Source organism: Felis catus, chromosome E1 (genome assembly GCF_018350175.1).
Source record: "Felis catus isolate Fca126 chromosome E1, F.catus_Fca126_mat1.0, whole genome shotgun sequence".
Lineage (NCBI taxonomy): Eukaryota > Metazoa > Chordata > Mammalia > Carnivora > Felidae > Felis > Felis catus.
In genome coordinates, this window is record NC_058381.1 from 29152533 (window position 1) to 29177376 (window position 24844).

General features: G+C 51.3%; 1 protein-coding gene across 11 annotated transcripts in view; it reads right to left on the reverse strand.

Moving 5' to 3' along the window:
• The window catches only part of MSI2 (musashi RNA binding protein 2), a 394348-nt gene that overhangs the window by 73668 nt on the left and 295836 nt on the right, over positions 1–24844 (reverse strand). For all 11 annotated transcript variants that reach the window (XM_023244138.2, XM_023244144.2, XM_023244146.2 and 8 more), the window contains exon 8: positions 6294–6376. In XM_023244138.2, the coding sequence (XP_023099906.1) occupies positions 6294–6376 (83 nt within the window). The remainder of the gene's footprint in view (positions 1–6293; positions 6377–24844) is intronic.

The window sequence follows — 24844 nt, forward strand, 5'->3', positions numbered from 1 at the left end:
AGTGATGATGAGGCCTACTGGGTTGATAAGAGCATGCTACGGCTGATAAAGCCCAGTCACAAAGCCCAGCAATCTCTGAGGGGGGTGCCATCCCCGTCTTACTGAGGTGGGATCAAAACACAGACCACGAGTAACTGGCCCAAGCTCACAGAGTCTAGCAATGAGTAGCGAACTGTACTGTGGGGCATTCAGCAGTAGGGGATTTGTGGCACTTTCTTCTGGAAAGACCTCTTGGATTGACAGAACCCTGTTCTGACTGTTCCTCTACTCCCCACCTATTCAGTGCTTGGGGTCCCCCTAAGAATGAAGGCATTGATGCTTTCTGCAGGCTACTATCCCAAACTCCAGCATCTGTTTGGGGCACCTCTGACCCTCTGCCTTGGGCTAGTGGACCAGGGTGACTTCTTGGCTAAAAGCCCTTCCTTGGCCCCTTTGAGATAAGCAGACTTCACCTGCTCTGAGCTACGTTAGTAGAGGCCGGGAGCTGAAACTATGGCCCACAGGGCAAATCCAGCTGCTGCTTGTTTTTATAAATAATATTTTATGTGAACACAGCTGTGCCCACTCACATTCTGCTGCATTCTGCTCTACGATGGCAGAGTAGCTGTGACAGAGACCTAGGGCCTCAAAAGCCTAAAATACGACCTGGCCCTTTACAAAGCTTTTTGGCCCTTGGTTTAGGCCAAACGGAAGAAACTTGCAATTACCAATGGAATTTTCGGGAAGGTGAGTCCTTCAAGGTTATCAGATTCTAGACCCTACAACAGTCCAAGAGCTCCCAGGGCCAGGAACCGAACGGGGCCTTCAATAAGCTGCAAAGGGCAGTGGTCGCCATCCTTCCCATCTTAGAGGAGGGAACAGGTGCAGACAAGTGGGGTATCCACTTGGTCACAGGACAACCAGCGGTGGATATGGGATTCAGGCTCGGGTCCACGTGTTCTAAAGCCCTGAGTGCCTCTAAGTGACCCAGGAGGTCCTGTCTTGGGCACCAGGACATGTGCATGCTACTTGGAGGATCCAACCCATCACCCCAGAGGATGTGCCTCAAACATCTATGTTCCAAGACCCTTGTCAAGAGGGGAGGGATGCCAGCACCGGGGGTCTGGCGGGGGGTGGTCCCGGGCATGGACAGCTTCCTGTGGCAGGAGTGCAGGGGGGGAGACCTGGTGTCCGTGCACACAAAGAGAGTGTGGGGCGGTGCTGAGAGCGGCAGACTGGCCTGGGGATCCCACGCCAGGCTGGCTCATCCAGCTCCGTGCTCCAGGGGCCTCAGCCCTCACTCCGGGTCCCTTCCTTCTGACACACACTATCTCCTTAGCAGCGATCCTCGCCTGGGCCTTCTCAGACTTTAAATGTGCACATGCATCACTAGGGACTTGTCAAAATGCAGATTCTGATTCACTAGCTCTGGGGGTGGGGCCCGGTAGGTCTGTATTCCTACTGAGGTTACAAACTACTCAGCAAATTTCAAAAGTCAGATCGCCTTCAAGGAACAAGGAAGAGAACTATTTAAGGGAATCCTGTAGGAACCCTTGTACAAAGCAAATAACTCTTCCTCATTTGCACCAGTCTAACCAACCCAGATTTTTCAATTAATGAGGTTTTGCCTATGTTGGCAGGGGGAAGGACACAGGGCTGGAGCCAGAGGACAACACTGGTTCAAATGCTAGCCCTGCAGCTTAGAACCACAGGCTATTTCGGTGGGGGGGGTGAGGGGGCGGTGCGCCTGGGTGGCTTAGTCGGTTAAGTGTCTGACTTTGGCTCAGGTCATGATCTCACGGTTCGTGGGTTTGAGCCCCGCATCTGGCTCTGTGCTGACAGCTTGGAGCCTGGAGCCTGCTTTGGATTCTGGGCCTCTCTCTCTCTCTCACTCCCTCCCCTGTTAGCGCTCTGTATCTCTGTCTCTCAAAAATGAATAAAAACATTTAAAAAAATTAAAAAAAAAAAAGAACCATGGGTTATTGGAAGTCCCTTCACTACCCTGAGCTCTATCTAGTGTCCGCTCTGTAAAACGGGACGGTGACCAAGTGTGTGTAAAACGCTGTTACAGTGCCCAGCAGATGCCAATGTGCTGCTGTTGAATCAGGTGTCAGAAGAGGAGCCCTTGCATCCCTCATACTGGACCCCACGTTCTCACCCAGCGAGGCCCTCTTGACCCCTCTGGGGTGGGGATTGAGCCGGGCCTCCAGGGATGCCTGGAGCAGGTCTCTGTCAACCCCTGCCTTCTTCCCCATGGCTGAGGTGCTCGCCAGGAGGCCTCTGGGAGGCTGTGCTGGCTGGTGACCAATCGAGCAAGTGTCCCTGCTGCTGGGGGGGCTGCTTCAATCAGGGGCACGTGGCGGGAGGCATTGTTAGCTGTACCCACACTGGGGCTCGGCGGAGTGGCCAGAGAGGAAGCCCTCTCCAGAGGGTCACCAGGTGGCTCCGCAGGTGCATGTGTGTGTTTATTGATAAAGAGCCATGTTTGCGCTTCGCTCTGATCCATGCCAAGAGGGGGAAGGGGCTGAGTCTTGGCTTTCCTAGGCTGGGCCTTGAGCTCAGGTGGCGGCCAGCTGCCCCCCCCCCCCCGCACCCTCCCCGCACCATCCCGCCACCATACCTGTGGCTCACCTGCCTCTGGGGCACTGGGGGAAGAGGCATGGAAATCTGTCGTGGTCGACAGGGACCCCTCATGCCCAAGCCTGGTCCTTCACCCCAGCCAGGAATCTGGCCCTGGGTGAGCCCATCATCTTCGCCCTTCTCTTAGGAGAACACGGGAGTCCCGTGGGCTATGACCTGGCTGACTGGGAGGGGTGGTCAGGGATCTTGGAAGGCTGTAGCCCAGCTAGAGGGCCTTTAAAGCCCCGTTATGCCTGGAAGGGGTGCTAGCCTACTGGGTACAAATGTGAGCTTTGGACTTTAGCTCTCTGGGTTTGAACTCTGGTGCTGCCACTTGCTGGGTGTTTGGCCCTGGGAAAATCGCTCACCTTCTCTCTTTGCCTCACTGCTCACTTGCAGTAAAATGGGGATAATAATCAGTACCTACAACAGAATGCATGGGAGAGAAGAGGTGCCTAAAGCAAGCTCTCAGCCGAGTGTGTATGTAGGTAGCACTAAAAAATGTTGGCTGTTTGCGGGATCTCAGTGCAGGAGGGTCGTGCCCTGCCACCACCACCATGGAGGTGACCTCCTTAAGGGAGGGTCTCTACGGGAATGGGGGCAAATTCCCGTGATCCCAGCTTCCCGATGGCTGGCTCTCAGATGCCGGGGAAGGGCCCTCATTTTTTAAAAATGCCCAAGAGACTCGCCAACCAAATTAGATGGGAAATGGCTTTGGGAATTATGCCGTGCCTCCCTGTCACATGGTCCCTCTTGTAATCCTTTCTTCATTCCACAGTTACCGACACAGGGCCCACTGAGTGCCAGCCACAGGGATACTGGGTTAAGAAGGAGCAGATGGGGACTCAAGTCCTATCTCTGTGACTCATCCGCGGTGAGACCTTTCTTATCTGTGAACATGAGAAAATGGTTGCTCCAGGCACACTCTGGGGTGGCGTGGTAACCTGTCCCTGCAGAATTCACAGAGATGGCCAGGGTTCCAGGAGCTGGGTCTTTACAGCGTCACACACAGTCCGGCTGACAAAACACTCCCGTGGACCTTCTAACAACTGTCTGCGTCTCTGCTTGGCAGTCTGAGCTCTCAGGGTCTTTGCAGTCCGTCATCTGAATTCTGCCCATAGCACGGTTTACATTCATTTCCTTGTCCGTGGGCCTCAGGAGTAGAAACCGGTATCACGGAATCCAGAGCAATTCAGGATTCAGGCTTCTTCAGGGAAGGACGGCTTGCTGGAGAGGTCCTTTCAGCGACTAGCACGTGGCTGGTGGCAAGAGCTCAAGTTTATCGAGCCCGAGCCTGTGCGGCACCGTGCTCAGACCTCCCCCGGGCCCGGCGACCCCACCAGGCGGTCACTACAGGCCCCGTTGCCCTGGAGCTCGGCGAGGCCTCCTGATCTATCAAAGCCTCCTCCAGCACCTCAAAATCCCCCCTGAGAGCCGGTGACTGGTGTGGGGCAGGGCTGGGCAACTGCAGGGACACCTCCAAGCCTGTGTGTGACCCTCACCGCTCCGCACCCACCCCCTCCTCTTAGCTACTTCCGTTTTTGCTTATCCCCGTAAAGAACGAGTACGAGCCCCAGATTCAAGAGAAAACAGAAACCATCACAGGATGAACACAACTCCCTGTACCTACCACAGTCAGCCTCTAGCTGGGTGGAAAAGAGGGTGACAGATGCGAAACGACTGGGGACAAGGGCCACAAACGTCTCCTGCTTCAAGCCAGGCCAGGGGTTATCTTGCTGGGACTGAAACTTTACCTTCTGACCATCCCCCTGTGTCATCTGGGACTTTGTCCTCACACCCCCAAGCTCAAAACAACTATCTGTATAGTTCATCTGGCAGCCAGTAAGCTCAAGACCTATGTTCCTTTACTGCCTGGGGAGCCCTGGGGCAGATCCCCCGGCCCTCAGTCTCCCCACTGGAACAGTGAGGAGAATAAATCCCTTTCTCACTTGTGTTTCAGGCTTGTTTCGAAAGCAATCTATAGGGAAGGGCCTCACATACGCATTCAAGGCAGCACATAGCACAGTCTCTCGCCAGTCTACACTGGGCCTTCCCGATGAGCCGTTAAATCCTGGCAGGATGGGAAGGTGCCTGCCAGTGCTCTCGGATGCCTCTTTCGCTCTCCGCTGCCCAAGCGGCCCTCGGCGGAGCGTGTCAACAGTGAGCCTGGCTAGGAGAAACGAGGCCTCTGGGTACCAGAGTTAGGTTTCCTTTTAAGCCCCGTCTCTATAGTTTTAAAAACAGCAAGTAGCAACCTACCAAAAGAGAGAGGTACCAACTGGAAGGCGCCGAGTTTGCGGGGAGGGGGTACAGAGAACGTCTATGAAGGGTCCTGTGTTATTCCTACACACTTATCTCCCCAGTACCATTTTAATGCCTGAGCTGACACCTCCAACCTACAGTATGCAAAAAAACCCAGTGTTTTCATTTCAGATGCATATGATGGCTAGGAACAATATGAACAATATTATTTTAGTGCCCTGGGAAAAAATTAGCAAGTCAAATATTGAATCAGGCCTGTAGCACCACATGCTAAGCAGACTGCTTTGATCTTATCCCCACTAAAAGCTCTATTATTGAATTTAAAGTCAGCGAACACATATCAGACCAATATACAATGCATATCTGAATGCATGTTTCAGAAGCAAGGAATGTTTTGACTAAAGGAAGAAAATATCAAAGTCACAGCTGCAAGTGAAACAAATTTGCCCTCCCTCTTCTCTTGGGGCTGGAGGCTTTGCCGGCCAACCAAAATATTTTGGCTCCAAAGGTCCTGCTGATGGCTCCAGAAACACCTGCTGAGCTCCCAGATTTCTGGAACCAACAACAAGGGGGGTTCGCACCCACCTACTCGATTTGAAGGAATTTGAGACTTGGAGCCAGCCAATGTGCACATTCAGTACATAGTATGGCACCCTCTGGTGGCCATTCCTCTTGGAGGCCTATCTGGCTCCCCAAACTCAGCCATGGTCGTCACCTCCTCCCTGCTGAGGGTGCCTTCCCAGGAAAAGAAGCTTTAAAGGGCCAAATGGAGGTACGAAAAGAAGGCACTCATGAGGGTAAAACCAGCCAGTTGGTCAGAAAGGGAGAATGTTAATTACCCAGCAGGGCCCAAAGAGAGAACAAATTTGGGTGGTAAACTTCCTACCCAGTATACGCGCCCTCAAAAAGCCACGCCAAACAGCCAACACATATCCTAAGCCACGAGTTGGCAAATTAGAACGTACAGGCCAAATGTGGTCCCCCACCCACCCACCGCAGGCTTTTGTACAGCCCAAGAGTCGAGAATGGTTTTGTACTTTTAAATGGTAAAAATATAATCACAAAACTAAATATTTTGTGACACGTGAGAACTGCATGAGATTTTAGTGTCGGTGTCCATAAACAAAACTTTACTGATACACAGCCTTATTCGTGCGGTACTGTCTGCACACGCTTTTGCGTTTCAACAGTGGAGCTGAGAGGCTGTGGCAGTCAGCCGCGTGGCCTGCAAAGCTGAAAATATTTATCCCTCGGCCCTTCGCTGAAAGTTCGCCAACTCTTGCCGTTCCCAGAGCTGAGCCGTCAGAGTCTTAGAAGGTGCCCGCCCTGCCCACCCTCCAGCATGATGACGTGGGCTACAGGAGCGTGCAAGACAAAGGTGTGTACGGGGGGGGAAAGGGGGGCATCGCATGCATGGTAGCCTGCAAACTTACCATTTTATTATTGATTTCATGGAAATGGATCTCACAGACTTTCTCCACAACATCTTCATTCTCAAACGTGACAAAGCCAAACCCTAAAGGAAAAAGGAAAAACAAAAACACAAGAACAGAAGGGGTGGTGAGTTCAGTTCTGGCCGGCTACATGTTTTCCTTTGATGTCCTGCAGCAGTGACAGGCTCCTGATCTGAGGGTAGGGGGCCGGATCCCTGGGAAGGGCCTCCAGGTTGAGGAAATGACTTCTCATTTGTAGCGAGCACCCTTCTGACAGTGAGGAAAAGTTAATGATTTCACCCCCGTGCGGCGGGCGCTGTGTGGTTTACATTTGCCCGGAAGCAAACAAGAAATTTACTCGTCTGTTATTTACAAGGGTCAGAGCCCCTGTGGCTCTGTGCGTGTGGAGGCGGGTGGGTGGGCTACCCAGAGCGGGGGCGGGGATCACTGCGGGGCCACGCTTGCCCTTTCCGTGCTGGAATGGCCAGCCCTTGGGTCGGCCTCCAGACGGAGGTGGTTATTTGTCCTTTTCTTCCTGAATTACTTCCTCTAATACCTCATCAGGACATCCTGAGGCCTGGAAGAAACTATTAAAAGTTTCAGGCCTCTGTTCTGCGCAGGCATCCTTTTTCTACCGCTGCTTCCAAAGCGCTGCGGATCTGGGGCAGTTTAAGACTGTTTGATGCCTGCTGTCAGCCCGTCAGCTATCCACTGTATTTACTCGGCTGGAGACCGGCTTTGCTAGACAAGCTGTACTGAAGAATTTTGGCAGGCGACCGCTGCTCAGCATCCTGAGTCGCTCTCGACTGCCCCTCCCGCCCTTCCAGCACGCTGCCCCATCTGTGACCCCACTCGGAAAGCACTGCTTTAACACATGGACCCACTCACAGGACGGCGCCCCGCCTCAGATGAAACGCGGCTATAGTGTGAGCACTAACACCGGGGGGAATGCATGCAACAGGTGCAGACATCCTAATGCGGGGGGTGGGGGGGTCGCAGCAGACCTGACCTTGCACGTATGAACTTATGTGTCATCCTGGGAAGCCCCTTCCCCACTCTGCGCCTTGAGTTTGCGCACCTGCAGATTAAGGTGGTGAGACCGACCACCCTCAGGTCACAGCCCCCACGCCCATCAGGATTTGCAAGGCTCTCTGCTATGGACTGAAGGTTGTGCCCACACCCCCCCGCCCCCATTCACGTGTTGAAATCCTAACCCAAGGTGACGGTGTTAGGAGGCAGGGCCTCTGGGAGGCACGTAGGTCATGAGGGTGGAGGCCTCACGAATGGGATTAGTGCCCCCATAAACGATGTGAGAGACCCTGCTTTATCTGTCTGCTTTCTGCTGTGTGAGGACAGTGAAAAGACAGCCGTTCTATACCGGGAAGGGGGACTTCACCAAAACCCTGCTCATGCTGGCTCCCTGATCTCGGACCTCCAGCCTCCAGAATGGTGAGAAATACATTTCTGTTGTTTATAAGCCTCCCAGGCTATTGTACTTTGCAATAGCAGCTCAAATTGGCCAAGACACTGCCATCCCCAAAGATAGGAGCCTGGCCAAACACAAACCTGGACCCACCAACCAGGAACATGAAAATCAAAATGGCTACTTTTATATCAGGACTGTGTTTCCTTTTCAAGCTTGTGTGTTGACTTTGGGTCCTGGAAACCCAGGGTGGAGAGGGCATCTCTCTGGTCCTTTCTAGGTCTCTCCTCTCCGGCTCCACCACCACATTGTCTAAGGAACAGCAGAGGACAGGCAGATGAAACACTGAGCTCCTACATCATTGCTGTAGGATCTAGAGAATTCCTAGGGAGAGGAATGGAAACAGCCACTGTCTACTCTGAAACAATTTCCAGCAAAACAGGGAGCTGGGACTACCACACAAATGGCAGTCACAGTCTTCATTAGGGTATATATTTTATTACTATGCACCGAATACCAGGCCAGTGTTTCCACAGCACACATCCCAGCCTGTTGTAGACACGAATGGCTGAGGGTCAGATGTACCATCAGGGGGACATAAGTATGTGCTACAGAGGCTCAAAGTTGGCACGTTTTCCCCAGCATCATCCTGGAGAGGCTGGGTCCTCAGGCACAATGACGTTTTGTTGGAAATGAGGCCCAACAAAAAAACCTTTCACCACGTGTACAACCCTGAGCCCCAAACCAGGTCCCCGTAGAGACAGGGACAACGCCGTTCTCTGGGTTCCCTCATTTGGGCGTCTCCTCCTCTCTGGCCCCTGGGGTCCATCTGTCGTTCACAGAGCAGGACGAGAGCCACGCCCAGAGGCAGCCTTCACGTAATTCCTCTTCAGGCTTTGGTGTGTTGGCTCCCTATGCCCCCTTCAAAGGAGTGTGAAAACCATCAGGTAAGCCTATCACCCAGGCAGGGACCCCTTCAGCACACGGGGGACCTGTGTCATTTTGGTTAACCCCCTCTCTTCTGCCCACCTTCCTAGACCCAGATGCTAGGGGCCCCTCAAGAAGGGTTAAGATGCAGTGCCCTTCAAAAGGTGCTCAGGGGAGGGAAGGGTACACGGCAGATGATGGGGGAATCTGCTAGCGGGGCTTCAAGAACGATGACAGGGCTGGGGCTTCACTCACTCTGGGTCCCCGGGATGCACAGAGCCCCTCACACGCAGAGAGTGCTGAGGGGCTGGTGGCTGGATGAACGAACCATTTCTGCATCACTGCCTCCCTTCGAGACGGACTCAGCCCTCCCTTCTGCATTTGCAGGCTCCCCCCTGTGCTCCATGGTTGAGTATGCAGAGGTCAGCAAGGCAACGTGCTTCTTCTACGGCAATTTGCTCCCTAAGTGACACAAGTCTGAGGTTCCCACTCAACGAGAACGTCTCTGCTGAACGGATCTCGCCCCTCCCTCACGACCCTTGCGTGTAGCCTGCGGGTCACCTCGACATTCATGTGTCTTTGAAGGTCACCTCTCTAGCCTGTATCTAAACCCCGCCAACACGTGAATGCCTACGCAAGCCAGGACGGGCTGGTACTCAGGGGAAACCTCCCTGCAAATGAGGATGAACGTAATGGTTTGAACAGTGACTCCCAGAAGATGAGTCCCCGTCTTAACCCCTGGAACCTATGAATGGGACCTTGTTTGGAAGAAAGGATTTTGCAAACATAACTAAGTTAAGGATCTCAAGAATGAGGGCGGGCCCTAACCCAGTGACAGGTGTTCTTAGGAGAGAAAGGAGGGGGGGAATTTGAGACCTAGAAGGCAGAGAGGGGAGAAACCCATGTGAAGACGGAGGCAGACACTGGAGTGATGCAGTCACTAGTCAAGGAACACCTGAGCCACCAGAAGCTGCAAGTGACAAGGGAAGTGTCCCTGAGAGCCTTCAGAGGGAGCGTGGCCCTGCTGACACCTCCTATGTGGACATCCGACCTCCAGAACTGTGAGGGCACAAGTTTCTGTCGCTGTAAGCCACCCAGTTTTTGGAAATTTCTAACAGCAGCCTCAAGAAGCTAGTACAGCCAGGTTACAGGTCTCGCCGCCCCCACACAGGTGGGTCACACGTGACCTCCCCCTGCCGGGCCAAGCATGTGCTCTGGATAGAAGGTAACAGAGTGTGGACAAATGAACCGAACCCATCCGTGCCACTGGGAAATAACACGAAGCCAGTGCCAGTCAAGGGCACCGCTCCACAAGCCAGAGGACAGCCTGGTTTGCAGCCAGCCTGCTGCTGAGCACGGGTACTTGATCCTGGAACAGTGCCCAGGGTAAGTCAAGTCACCGTTGGGGTGATGATGGCAAGATGACCACCACTGAAGCTGCTTTTCTGCTGCAACCCATGCCTTCCTGGTCCGCTGTGCAAACCACGGTCTGAACTCCAGGCCCAGTATCATTCGGGGCTCCCTGTATCGCCAGTTTCCCACTCTGTGCCACCACTCAGAGTCGGGGAGAGGTGTGACAGAGGTAGGAGACAGGAATTAAAATGCAGACTGCATCAGGAAGGGTGGGGGCAGGACTCGCTGCATCATTTCAAATTCTGACTCTGATATTCTCCCTGCTGGTCCCTTCCCTAACCCCACAGGACTCAAAACTCGAGTATCACAAAAATGATTTTCCTGATCAAAGGAGAGAGTCTGGATTTCAAGCCTATGTACCTTGGATGCATAACAATTCAGTGATGTCAAGACTCATTTGCAGTATTTTAAAGATCTATATCGTTTCGACAACCTTGTTTGGCCCGGATAGAGAAAACAAAGTTGATTGTGTCTAAAATATTTATTTATTCCATTTGAGAAAGCAGAGAAACCAGGAAACACTTAATTATCAATAAATGTTATTCCTTAACATATAATCATTTTTTTTCTCAGAGGTGCATTACCATTTACGATGAATTAGTAACTCAGTGGAGAACAGCCCCCAAATAAATTAAACAGAGTGAAAAGACAGCAGGGTTAGAAATTTGGGAAGGATCGGGTGGTGGGTAGGAAAAATCCTTTTTTGACATCCAAGACTTTTTCTTTCTTGAAATTAAATTTTTTATTGGGTAAAAATGCACATAATATATAATTCACCATTGTAACCATTTTTTAAGTGTATGCTACAGTGGCCGTAAGTATGTCCATGATGTTGTGCAACTGTCACAACTATCCATTTCCAGAACTTTTTTTTTTTAACCATCCTGAGCTGAGACTCTGTACCCAGCAAGCAATAGCTCCCCATTTGTCCCTCCCCCAGTCCCTGGCAACCTCATTCTCCTCTAGGTACCTCTGTAAGTAGAATCATACAGTATTTGTCCTTTTGTGTCTGGTTTATTTCACTCAGCATAATATTTTCAAGGCATCATAGTCTTTTGAACAGTCTGCCAGATGTACAGATCCTACCTGAGACTCAGGAAGTCTGATTCTTCCTGAGAAGGGGCAGGAAGGACTGATTACTTTCCTCCCATTTTTTCCAAAAGAGAGCCCCGCAGAGAATCAGAAATGGTAGCTCATGAAAGCCTACCAGGTAGAGGCATAACAGCCAGGTAAAGGAGACACGGAATTATCCTTGCTCAAAAAAAGGAAGGACCAAATAATGAGCTGTGTATTCCTGGAGAGTCCCTTCACCTCTCTGGGCTTCTAAAAGAAGCAGACAGATGCATGGGGTGGGGTGGGGGGGAGGGCACAGGGCATCTTACTCTGGTCCCAGCCAAGGCAAGGACTTTGATCCATGGTGAGTCTACGAGGGTTCACACTCCATCAGGGCCCTCTGGGGGTGTCCCTGTGATCCCCCCTGCTCGGTTTCCCATCTCCCTTGATCCTAAGGGGAGGCACCACCCTGAAGCCAGAGAAGTCTGTAGGTATTTAAAGTCACTCAAGCTGCCATTCAGAACAAAGAGGAACCGTAGGGATTGACAACCGTGTGGGGGACAGCGTCGAAGGGTCAAAATTGGGGGGACAGCAGGCTAGTTCACCAAAGGGACCCTCTCACCTGTCATCAGCAAAATGACACCTGCTCAGCCTCTCACGAAGCACCCCCACATCTGAGGGCCCCCAGGAGTCAGCAAAACTGGCACGAAGAAAAGGTCGGGAGGATGAAACTCCAAACAAAAAGGGTTTAAAATGGACATAAATAGGGTAGGAGTTGACAGGCGCATTTGAAAATGAAATTCTCCAGCATTCTCCTGAATGAAGCTATTATTGGAAAGTAACAAGTAAAGCTCTATTTAAGAGATAAGCATTTAACAGTCAAACCTTTTTTCCCCCTCTCTTATTCAAATGAACAAAACTGAATATTCATTTGAATAATACAAAGCTATAGAACACACACACACACACACACACACACACACACACACACACACACACAGAAAGAGAATAGAAATCTGAAAACGAGATACCTCACAACGAAAATGACCTGCTACAGATGGGGGTACTGGGGAACATCTGACAGTTAACCTACAAAGAATTCCTTTTTAGGTCAGGGAGGGAAAGATGGGACTGGCCTCCTCCTCGCCCCCAAAATAATTTTCTTCTCTTATCATATAGGTCAATGAACACTAATAGGCAATCGTGTGGCGCCTAATGCATCTTCAGCGAAAATCAATGCAAGTCTCGAGTTAACACACTTGGTTAATGGGGAAAAAAATGAGGGAGGAAAAAAAAAAACCCAGACTGTCAAATTTATTCAGAATATCCCATGAGGAATTTGAGGTATGTGTACGCAAGTATATTTATAACTCACGCAACCTCCCCCTCTCGCTAACCCAGTGTTGGAGGAAGTGGCAGGACCCGTGGGCTGCTTTCAGTATAAATACAAGTCTCTTGGGTTTGGGCGTGGGGAGCACTTTCTGGTTTCAAAATGCTTCTCATACATCATCCTACCTGGTCTCCATGGCAACCCCGCGAGAGGTGGGGCACGCTCTGCCATCGTCATTTTGCTCAACTGCTTGGCATTGTTTTAAATGACCCATCCCTGGTGACACGTGGCTACTAAGCCACAGCAGGACGTCAGGGACTTCCTTGGGTCAGTAAGTGTTCAAGAGGGATGTGGTGGCCCTAGGGCTCGAGAGGGCAAGAGCCTAGGCTACGAGGCATGGTGCTTCACATGCTCTGTGGGTCAACCACCACTTAGCTGTGTGTCAGTTAGCGACCTGTCATCTCGCGCTGTGCTCCCCATCCCCAGCTCACAACATTTCTGGGTCACCAGAAGAGCCTGGGCTACAGCAGGTTTGGCGAATCAGTTTCATCTGCCTCCAGGGGTTTTCCCGGAACCCTGGATGGAGAAAGGCTGAGCCCCCCTCCCCACGCGTCCATCGGGCAAGAGGAGCAGAGATGACCTGCCGTGGCAGGGTGGGTGGCTTCACGTGCCCTGGCTTCGCCCTGGAAACATAGAACTCGGAGGATGGATCTGTTCCAAGAGAAAAACAAGCTGCCTTTCCAAAAGAAGCGCCTTGTTTCCGACTGCCACCCTGGGACACTGGCTGCACGTTACCCGGATGTTAGAGAAATCCACTCGGAGTTGTCATTAGAGTTTCCTGAGCGTTTCAGACATGAGGTATTTGGCAAAAGGTGGGGTGACAGTACCAGCTGCGTCCGCTCTCACACCCGAGCGGTAATCTGGACTTTTGTAACATAAGAATGTCATTTCCCACCAAGCCAGGGATGGGACTCGTTCAATTATTAACGTCTGGTATCCCAAAGGCGGTTACTTATTTCCAGCCCCTACTCTTCATGATAATTTGAGAAAGAGAAAGCTTGCCTGCGTTTATTGGGTGGCCGTTAACTCAGTCCTCACAGCTCCCTCCTGTGAGACAGGAACGTTCCTACTTTACAGATGAAGGACTTCCTCGTATGAAGGCGGGTCGCTCTACATCAGGAGTCTGACCTTGTCCCGCAACCTGGCTCTTAGAGCCTGTCCTGTCACACTTCCCTACAAGAACGCCTACCCAATGGGCAACGGCACCTCATCCTAACAACCCAGCAGGAGCGTAAGGGGGGAGGCGGGGAAGATGCGCTCGTCCATTCCAGTTACCTGCCTGCTTCCTCTGCTGCCTGAGCCGGCTGCAGCCGTCAACAGAAAGGCAGGGAAGGGAAAACTGAGGTTTTTCAGATGCACACGACGAAGATGACTCTTATACAGACAACCCGGCGCGCTCCTAAGCCAGTGTAGGATGGACACAGGGTGAGTGCCTTCTCTGAACGTTTCCAGCCCCTGCCCACAGACCTGCCTGAAACAGGGTTTGGTTGTCAGGCTGGAGACTTCGTGCAGCAAACTGCCTCCCTAATGAGTCAGCCGCCCTGGAGGGATAAACAGCGTGGCACTCCCTTCTCTGGACTGATTAAGAACAAAGAACAGGGGCAGGCACACTGACCCGTGATGGAGGCAGGATGCAGCCTCGGGGCTGGTCAGAACAAAGACTTTCAGGGCCAAAAGGCCACCGGAGGCAGATGGCTGAATTCAAGAGGTCTGCTGACGTCCCTCTCACCTGCCCCGTACCCTTCTTCCTCCACACAAGCCAACAGGCTGCCCCTCTGGGGCCCTTTCTAAGCAGGCCTTTCCTTCCCGCCATGGCCCCTTCAGGGTGGCACCACAGCCCTTCCGCTGTGGCATCATTCGTGCACCTGCTTCCTCGTTTACACCAGTAGTTTGGCAGCTGGTTGCTGTAAACTATAATAAAATGCCTTTCCAAAAAATGAAGGAATGTGACCAGACACGCCAGACATCATGATATTAAAGCCGTGTCAATTAATTTCTCCCCCTGCTTGATAAACGAGCCCCATTCCATCTCTTAATAATGAGGAGAGAAACAAGAAAAGTTGACACTTAGTTTAATTTATTTTCTCAACTTGCCTGGTCATATTTCTTTCTGCCTTGCAGAGCCTGGCTGGGGCTGTGGGGAATTATAAGTGGCTCGAGCGCGGGCGAGGCATAGATCGGTGAGAATCGACACGGGCCTCCAGTATTCCCACACACCACTTAATCAGGAGGGGAAAGGGACCTGGAGAGCCAGCTCGCACCTGCGCCTCTCCAGCCACCTTTGGGGGCTGGGGGCGGGGGAACTCGGGCCCGGCGAGGGAAGCGATCTCAGGTGTGTGGGAAGTCAGATGACAAAAACCGCACTATCAGGTTTCCAATCTACTGCGCAGAAACTGCACACGACTGAATTCCCTAAATTAATATTAAGCTATGTCGGTGGCATTTGCTACAGGGGAGCCAATTTCTCCATTGGAAAGGTACTTTCCTTTCCTTTTCAGCCCAAGGGTGCCGGAGCCAACACCCGACCTTGAAATGTGAGCGTCAACTTTCTAAAATTCAGATGCCAACCGTGAACCAGCACGCATCTCACGAAGGCTTTAGTTACAGGTAACCTCAGGACTGTTTATGGAGGCCTCCAGACCATAAACCAAGCCAGTAGTGAAAAGTGACGCGCTCTCCCACGCCAGTGTTTCTTGATCTGGTCCTATGCCAGCCTTCTGATGGGCGAGGGGCTTATTAAAAATGCAGCCTCTGGGGCTCTCCTGCCTCCTAAATGTGGGCTTTGTGGACATGGCCCAGGAATCTGCATTTTAACCAGTTCTCTGGTGATTCTGATAGCCACCCAAGCCCGACTCTGCTCCATGTTTCCCAATTCAGGATGAGTCGAGTAGGGATCATTTGGTAAAAAAAGAATCCTGAACGTTTCAAAAGAAGAGAGGATCTCTAGGCTTCCCTCTAACATAAAGGGAGAGACAAAAGCTGTTTTAAGAAGCCTCTGATATCCCTTTCACGGAGAGCTGGACCTCTAAGCCCCATGGCCAGCCCTTATCCAAGGTAGGGGGAGATTGGGGCAAAGAAGCAGCATCTGTGTCCCAGACTCAAGAAGGGATGGAGACCAGTTCATACTAGAGTGTAAATGACTGATCTTGCTTCTACCCCCAGGGGTGTTAGCGGTTTACCAAATCCTTATACAAAAGCAACTAAGTTCTACGTTAGAATTCCAAACGGGTACTCAGGGGGTGGGAGGTACATATATCTATATGTCTACTTTACTGATGGGGAGCACCTCCTGGAGTCTGGGAAATTATATGCATGTCTAGAGAACGTTACAATGGGGTGGTGGTGAGGTGAAAAAACACCCTGGAAGGAAGAGAGGGAGGGGAGGGGAGATAAAAGGGAGGGAGAGAGGGGTGGGGTGGAGGGAGAGAGACCCCTCCCACCATCCCTAAACCATTTTTCCTCGAGAGAACCTGCCATGAGTACTGATCGTGTGGTCTGAAAGCGCCTGCGGCTGCAGGGGAGGGGTGTCTCATCCCAGACTCTTGTTAACCCAGGGGAAAAATGCACCTGTGATCCAGGCCAGACAACCCCCACCTCATTTCATTCTGAGTGCGCTCCGTAGCAGTGATTCTGTGAATGACACTTGTCAGGACAGCAGATTAGTTCACAAACCTATTTTTTTGTGCGTGGTGTTCCATCTTGGTTGGGAAAATAGTCAGTTCTTGGCGAGAGAGACACATATTACTGCTGTTAAGTGCCAATATAAACTCTGGGACGCAGTGGTAAATTCACCAAATTAAATCGCTAGACAACTGGCTCGGATCAGGACCCCGGCAGAAGGTGCCAGGGCTGCAGGGCGCGCCCAGCGGGGTGGAGGAGGCTGAGGTCGTGCGCGCAGCTGGAGCAAGGGCACGAGGACGCGCTGCCTCCGCGTCTGTTCTGGAAACTGCAGAGCCTCGGGTGGCTTCGATGGGCTACCCGTAAGAACGTGTCCTTCAAGGCTTCTAAGTCCCTGGGCTTTCTGAGCTCAGGAGAGATGGGGCACTGGCTGGAAGCTCTTCTCCACAGGGGCATTTCGGTTGCTAGCCCCAGGCTCTCCCCAAAAGAGTGGGTTTCAAACCTGTCACCTTTCCTGATACCCTGTGGCCCCACCCATGCAGTGAGCTCACTGGAAGGTAAGGTGAGTTTCAACTATCTTCATGTGCCCCCTGAGGAGGGTGTGTGTGTGTGTGTGTGTGTGTGTGTGTAAATGGGCTTGGTCTTTGGATCTAGGTAGATTTGGGCTCAAATCCTGGCTCCAGCAATAACTGGCTGTGTGACTTTGAGCAGGTTAGTTAACCACTCTGACCCTCAGTATCCTCCGTGAGACAAATAATAAATCTACCTCACCAGCTAGGAGGATTGCTTGGAAACACTTGTGAGAGGTTAGCTGTCCTCACCCGCCAATCAAACGAGACTTCTTATGGCTTCTTCCCTATCCCAGCCTCTGTCTCCATGTGTATTTACTGGCCCTCTGCCTTGAGCCTCATTTATTAAAATTCATCTGAGAGGGGGGTCAGAGAGATGTCCGTGGTGCTTCACGAACTCTCACAGCGGGAACAGAGATTCAGGACAGAGGGAGGTCAAACAAATCATGTGACAAATTCCCAGTCTTCTTACTTAAGAAGACCCTACAGTGCATCCTTTTGGGTAAAAACAAAAATCACGTCCTGAGTGTGATGACGCTGGCCCTTGCCCTGACCGCTGCTCCTGCCTTTGCTCTAAGAGGGAGCCTGCAGTCTGGCTGCTGTGGAACAAGCAGAGGGGGCTTCTCTGGTGTCCTCTGAAGAGGGAGCATGAAGGAGACGAGGGGAAGGTGGGGCGGACCCAGACCACAAAACCTGCTCTGAAAAAGGAAGGGTCGGAGGTAGCCCTGCCCCAACTCACCCCACTAGGAACGCAGGACCCCTCAGAAAAGCCTCAGCCTCCCCAGGGGCCTCCTCAAGATGCCCACCTGCCTCCCTTCTGACACGTCCTCGGGGAATGGTCACTGGCCTCAGAGAACGTTCCAGAACTCCATCAAAACACCACCACTTGGAAGCAGGTTTTCAATGCCACCACAAATTATAGGACTTTTATTATGAGGTATGGTTTCAGAATAGTCCCAACTGACAGAGCCCTGGCTCGGCGCCCGCCGTGCCACCCCTCTGCGCCCCCTGCAGTGGGGGGGGGGGTCATCTCTGCCCGCATCTCCGTGACTCCAGCTGGCCGTGCCACCGGCAAGCCTGCCTGCAGTTTGGGGGCGGGCAGCTGCCCATCACGGTGCCTCTGCACGAGACACACGCGCTTATTCACCGTGGAGCAGGGGCTGGCCTAGTTTATTTTTTTGGCCGTTAAAAGAACTGTTCTTAACATCTGGAGGCCAGATCTCTCCGAGAAGCTGAGAGCAGCCATCCAGGCGGCCTGGCTGGGGCGGCAGATCTGCTCCTCGGCTGTCCAGACAACAGTCCCGGGTGGGCGGAGGGGGAAAGGGGGCCGAGAAGCAGGGGGCAGGAGGCGGCTATCCACGGTGACCCACACCAACCAGCGGCATCAGCGCCTGCGAACTTGCCGAAAATGCAGTCTCAGACCCCACCCTGGACCTCCTAAACCTGAACCTGCATTTTAACAAATTCTCCAGGTGACTTTCATGCAAATTAAAATCTGAGAGGCACTGGCCTGGAACAATGACTCTCAGCTGTGATTCCTACATCAGAACCTCTTAGGAGAATTTTCAAAAACAACTGCTCCCTGGGCCCCTCCCTCAGAATTGAGTGAGGTCTGGGGTAGCCCCCGAGCATCTGTACGTTTTCAAGTTGCCCCAGGTGATTCAGATGTCCAGTTAGGGTCCAGAGACATTGGGAAAAGGGAAAAAGCACAGTGCCTAATCTTTATTTTTCATCTAAAAATAATTTCAGCTTGGGGCGCCTGGGTGGCTCAGTCAGTTAAGCGGCTGACTTCATCTCAGGTCAAGATCTTGAGGTTCGTGAATTCGAGCCCCGCATCAGGCTCTGTGCTGACAGCTCAGAGCCTGGAGCCCGCTTTGGGTTCTGTGTCTCCCTCTCTCTCTGCCCCTCCCCTACTTGTGCTCCGTCTCTCTCTCTCTCTCTCTCTCTCTCTCTCTCTCTCTCTCTCTCTCTCTCTCTCAAAAATAGACATTAAAAAAATTAAAAATACTTTCATCCTCACTGATTTTAGTAAATGGACACAATCAATGGTCTTAGTGCCCATGGAGCCACGCAGCCGTGTATCACCGACTTGGGTCTTGGACGGTATTTTACAGAGCACTGAAGGAAAAAGAAAACGCTTCGAAGGGGGTGAGGTCAGAGTGGCGCTTCATTTACTCACCTGCTGTAGGCATGGCTGGCACCTGATGCCCCTCAGATGTGCCCAGTCAAGGGCTGTATAGATGGTGAGATCTGGCTTTCAGGAGCAAATAGGCACTGCACACACACCCCGACTGTAGGGAATGCCGAGAACACAAGCACATGCCACGGACAGAAAATGGCGAGCTGACCCTTCTCTGCCAGCAAGGCTCCTCAGCAGCCACACCAAGCCCCCAAAGGCGTCTGATCAGACGGGACAAGGGGCAGCCCGGCGGGTGAGAAGGAACCTGCCTGTCAACAGAAACTTGTGCTGTAGAGAAAGCACCAGGAAAACAAATGTTTGCAAACTATTTGTATCCTTCTGTGATTTCGTTGCTAAAAAGGATATAACTGGGTCAGCCTACGAAGGCTCTCATCCTCCAGAGGCTTTTAAAACTTGGAAACAGAAATGTAAAACTGTGTTTTTTTTTAATGAAGATTTTAGTGGATTTTGAACCCATTTCTTAAAAATATAAAAAATGCAACACTTGATTAGTGTGCGTGAAAAACTGATTGACATCAGGGAAGATGGAAATTTACAAGCTGAATTTCAACAAAATCCTTTGCATAATTGGAGGATGGGATTGAAAAATTAGTATCATGATTTAGTCAGCACAGCGAATGTACTTCTTCCACTGGGATCCGTTTATCTTGTGGGGTGTATTTTTCAGTTATGACAGGCATTAAGTCCAAGTACCAAAATAAGCTAACCTTAGAATTCTTCCTTTAGAGCTGGATCACAGTGTTAAAGCAAGAGTTTTTTTAAAAAAGAAAACACCTATTCAATCACATTACTCTGAAAATATTTTAATAATAAACTTCTAGGCAGGACTTATTTCAAATATATCCTATCATATTATTTTCACATAGGTTTGTAACACACACATTAACATAGTAGTACATGTAAAGAAATTAAAAATTAAGTAAGATACACTGGGGGTGTGTGCTAATTTTTTTTTCTGCACGATTAGAAAATGTTGAAGACGTCTGTTCTAGAAGGAAAGGTGGGGACCCGCATCCTGAACTCTGGTTCTGAAGCCATCCCTTGGTTTCAGAAAGGACTAAAAGTCAGAGGATGGGGTGGAGGTAAGTAAGTACCTCCCATGACTGCCAGCGGGTGTGGACCCTCAAGGATGGGCCTTCGGGTGAGATATTTATGGGAGTCAAGAACCAGCCAATTCCAGGATCCCCTGAGTCCTCCTGGCTCAGCCCACAGAGCGCTCAGAAGGCACCGGGTTGGGGGTGGGAGTGGGGGTTCACCCTTCAAACTGAGACCCCTGCTCCCCACACGTTAATGGCAGCAATACCTGAACTCTTCTCGATACATTTTTCATAGCATCGTATCTTCATTAAAATTTTATTCTATTAGCATTCTGAATCCAAACCACTAAGTACATAATTGCTAAAACATGTGTTAAGCGACGACTTAGGAAATGCCGGTTTTATCATATTGTTAATTAACAGAAAGTAGGATTAATACATTCACAGATCATTAGGAGCCTTCAGTACAGTCTCGCCCGCTCTGCAGTGGGTAGGGTGGGTGTGGGTGGGAACCCTGGGCAGTACAGCAAGGGCATCTCCTCGTCGTTCGCCCTCGGCCCCTCTGCAGGTTCTGCGAGGGTATCGGGGAGAAACTCAAGAGACAGAGACTCACGGTCTCTCTTGCCCAAAGGAAACTCTTCTGAGATCGGAGGGTGGCTGGCTCGTGGTAGCCTACCCAAAAGGCTTTGGGTGAGAGGAAGGGAAAGAGAAACACGTCCTCTTAAGTCAGCCCAGTGAGGCTCCGTGGACCACGGGGAAGTTTCCAGTCCTGAAGCAGAGGATGTGGCTGAAATCCTGGCCGTGCTGCATTACTGGCTGGGCAAGCCATTAACCTGCCTGACCCCGTGTCTCCACCTGTAAAGCAGGAATAAAGATGCCGACCTCACAGGGCTGGCCTGTGGACTGAATGAGAGCACGCACACTGCTGCCATCATCCCTGTACAAGCTTGCAGTTTTTACGTAAGGATATCTTCACCCAATACGGCTTGGAATAAGTGGGCCACCAGCTGAGACCTGAAAATTATTTAGCTATCCATAAATGCGGACTGCATAAATGCGGGATCGGCTCTACTGCGGTCTATCCCGAGGTGCCAAAACCGAGAGATTTGGAGGTGGATTTGAACTCGCCTTGCGGTCATCTCCAGTGGAAATCGGGGCCTAAGATCTTTGGGCCCGAGGGGTTTATTCAAACTCTGCCCGCCCCGTCTTGGGAGTTAGAGAGGTATTCGGGCAAGAAATAGACTAAATGTCTTCTCCTTCCCCAGCCACCCAAAATTCTTCAGCCCGGCCCAACGGTGGGACTCCCAATTCTTCACGTTTAATAATGAAACAGTCTGCCTGGTCGGGCAGCACACAAGACCAGTACTGGAAGGTAGGACTGGAAAAGTCCCCAGAGACGCAGGAGAAGGAAGGAGCCAGGTATGGTGGTGAGGCCCCCACCTAGGGTTTCCTGGAAGCTGGGGGTCAAGGTAAGTCCTGGAGTCAGAAGCTGGGGTCAAGGTGAAGCCCTGGGTCAGAAATATGAAAAGAGTTAGGAAAAGCAAACAAACTCTGCCTCAGCCTTCATCAATAAACTTTAGCTGGGACAGGAGCCCTTCCCAGAGGAAGACAACGGCAGGGCCAAGGCCACCTGCTAGGGTGATGATGAATTACCTCACCTAGCTGGAGCCTGGATGCAAAAATCAAAGCTAAGGTAAAATTAAAAAAAAAAAAAAATGCAGACCAGCGTCTGCCAGACACAAGTGGGAACAGAGAAATCACCTGGTTGCACTTTTTTCTTTTCCTGGAACATTCTTTCAAAGCCCTAGGAACTCAGCACATTAAAATTTCCTGTGTTGAGGCCTTCTAACAGGGGTTATTATTTGTGAACTGTGGACGGAAAGAGGTCCCTTATTTGTAGGAAAGGTTAAGAGTGGAAAGAGCCTCCTCCTTATTTGTGGGTTGTACGTGAGTGGAGTCTGGGCTGTGGGTTCAGACATGGGCTGTAATCCTAGTTCCACAATCAGCTGTGTGAGCTCTCTCTCCGTGCCTCAGTGTGCTCATCTCGTAAAGTGGGGATGTTAGTATTTTAGGGTAGGGGAGCATTTAAACAGGACGATACCCATGAAGCTTAGCACAGTTCCTTGTCCTGGTCAAACGCTGGAGCACTTGAGCCCCTCTGCAGATCTGGTTTCCTTACTTATATTGACTCGCTCTATCGACCATGTGGGGTGTGGGCTCCTGCAAATGGCTGCCTCTGAGAAGAAGCTGCACAGGACCTCTTGTGCTTGGACCATCACCTTCCCCATTGACCAAGAGGAGGCAGAGGGAGCTGGAGACTGGCTTTGACTCTCCCAGGGGAGAAGGAGCCTCTTGACAGTTGGGTCTGAGACGCCTGGTACAATGCCACACTTGATCAGGGATGGACCTTCCAGTGCCCTGCAGGCCAGGGGAGAAGGCAAGGCCTCAGTCTCCACCAGAAGCCACCACCTGCTCCTGTCATCAAACCCAGGAGCTAGAACCTCCGTATTCTCCAGAGAAGGCAACTGAGAGACAGCAGAGCAGTACCCGACTTGAAAATCATGGCACACCCAGAGCCATGTTGTGGCCATCCTGCTGCCTGGCTGCAGAGACCAGGAACTTCAATTTATTTGTGTCTGGGGCCTTAAAGAACCTCAGCTGTCATCCCTTCCTTAGTTTATTACCAAATTTCTAAAATATTACATTCTTTATTATATCCAAATTCACTTTATTGCACTTGACAATACAGATAATCACATACCATATGCTCTAATGTTTTGAAACCAATGCATGTTGACAGCGGTTTTTATTCATGATGCATAATTCCATCCCGAGCTCACAATGAGGCCTCCGAGCACCCAGCCTGGTGTTAAGACTTTTGCCTAATAACAGATTAACAATACAGCGAGTTGCAGAGACACAACCCGTCCCTTGCCATTCCCTATTTACAGCGGGAAAAAATGTACCTGAGCTGAAAAGATGGATTTATTGGAGAGAAGGCGGGGAGGGGGGGGGGATCCCTACCACCACCCACCCATCATTCCCAGAGGGTTCATAATGATTTGTTATTGTTCCACGCTTATGAAACTTGATATTGAAAAGAGGGATTGGTCTTGCGCCAAGTATCAAGGCAACTAATCACACCAGCCCACGCTGCTGGCCCCTGAGAACTGCCAGCTCAAAAATGCCCCAAAGCTCTCATTAGCCATCTCCCTTGTTTTCACTCTTGTTTTGCTACAAGCAAATATTTGTCACTCCTCTACCTTGGTGAGACCCTCCCCCTCCCTCTCATCCCCTCTCCTCCTCCCCTGGGCATCCCTTCTGTTCCCAATTAGCCCCAAGCTTCCCGGCAAAACGAACACAGCCGGGGAGGATCCGCACCCCCAGCCTCCTGTCACCTCGCAGGCAGAAAAGGCCCGCACGGCGGGAACAGTCTTCGTGGCTCCTTCGGCAGAGAGCCCCCTCGTCCCAGGGTGGCTGAAGCAGAGGGTGGGTAATTTGAAGATGATCCTCCAGCTTGGCGGTGGTGCCCGGAACAAACAATGCCATTTCACGCCTCCCCTAACTAAGCGCTTGCTTTCATTTGCGCCGGAGAAGCACTCAAACCGCTGTAAACCCATTAGATCACGTCAAGCCGTCGTGGCAAAGAGTTCGGGCTGTCACCAGCAGAGAATCAACTCAGATTTATAGATCCTTAAAGCCTGAATATATAGATATTCGTCTTCCCCCTGCAGATAGACAAGGGGACCGGGGTGGCAGCAGAGGAGGGGAACGGCAGTCCGCAGCTCGGCTGCAGACAGATTGGAGTTTTACAATCATTCTCCCGGATAATGGGATTTCTCAACAAGGGGAGGAGTGGGGAGGAAGGAAGGAGAGCCAGGCCTGTCCTCTGCCGAACACTTGGCTGTTTGTCCAAGGCTTTGCTGGGAGACGGGGGGGGTGGCAGGAAAGAGAGGTTACCAGCAACGATGCCTCTGGGGGACCCAGTGACCCGCCGCAAGCAAAAGCCGTACTACAGACCAAGGAAGGGACCGGAGTTGGAAGACGCAGACTCGCTTACTTAGCCACCTACCAAAGAGGCCAAATGAGTTAAGAGGCATCTGTCTTACCCCACGTAATTGCTGTGCTCCTGAACAGCCCAAGTTAGAACTCTTTTCCATAAATAAAAACCTACCTTCTCTTTCGGCTTACAGCACGACCCCGAGAAGGCTTTCTTTTTGTTTCTTTCTTTGTCATCTTTAGCACGGGCCGGGGCTCCTCCTACCATCTCAAAGAGTGTGGGGCGTTCCTTGTTTTGTCCCTTTTCCCTTGCTCATCTAGCAAGTACGGGAGTTAACTGGTCACCAAACCAATACCTCCTAGAGAGACCAGAGCGTAAAGACCTAGTTTCCTGACCTATTATCGGTTGATCTCTGAGGGTCTGGTAGGGAGAGGTTTTGGACCATTTCATAATTGAGCAACATCCACATGTGATTTGCAACGTACGGAACACACTGGTGTCTGGGCCCTTCATGCCCCCCATTAATTCTCTTTTCTGTTTGAACACTGGGCGGCGGGGGGAGAGGACATCACCCCTCACCACTTCATAAAGATGGCTTGTTTAAGAGGGGATCTTGAGGGACTGCTAAGTTCTTCATCCTAAGGATCAATATTTCACCTGGGAGCTTCAAGCACACCGTCTATAGGCGGGGAGCCAGCCCATCCCAGTTCAAGGCCTTGGGATCCAACACAGCCACCTGTTCCTTCCTACGCTCGTCTCCTCTGGTTTCTCTGAAATTTCTCTCACGATACTGTGTTCAGTCCCCATCAGACCCCCTCAGACATGGTCTACCTTGTCCACGTTTCTCCTACAACAGGAGGTGAACGGAACACAATACTCCTCACTGTGGGAAGCATACTGGAAAGCACCAACCCCCGCACT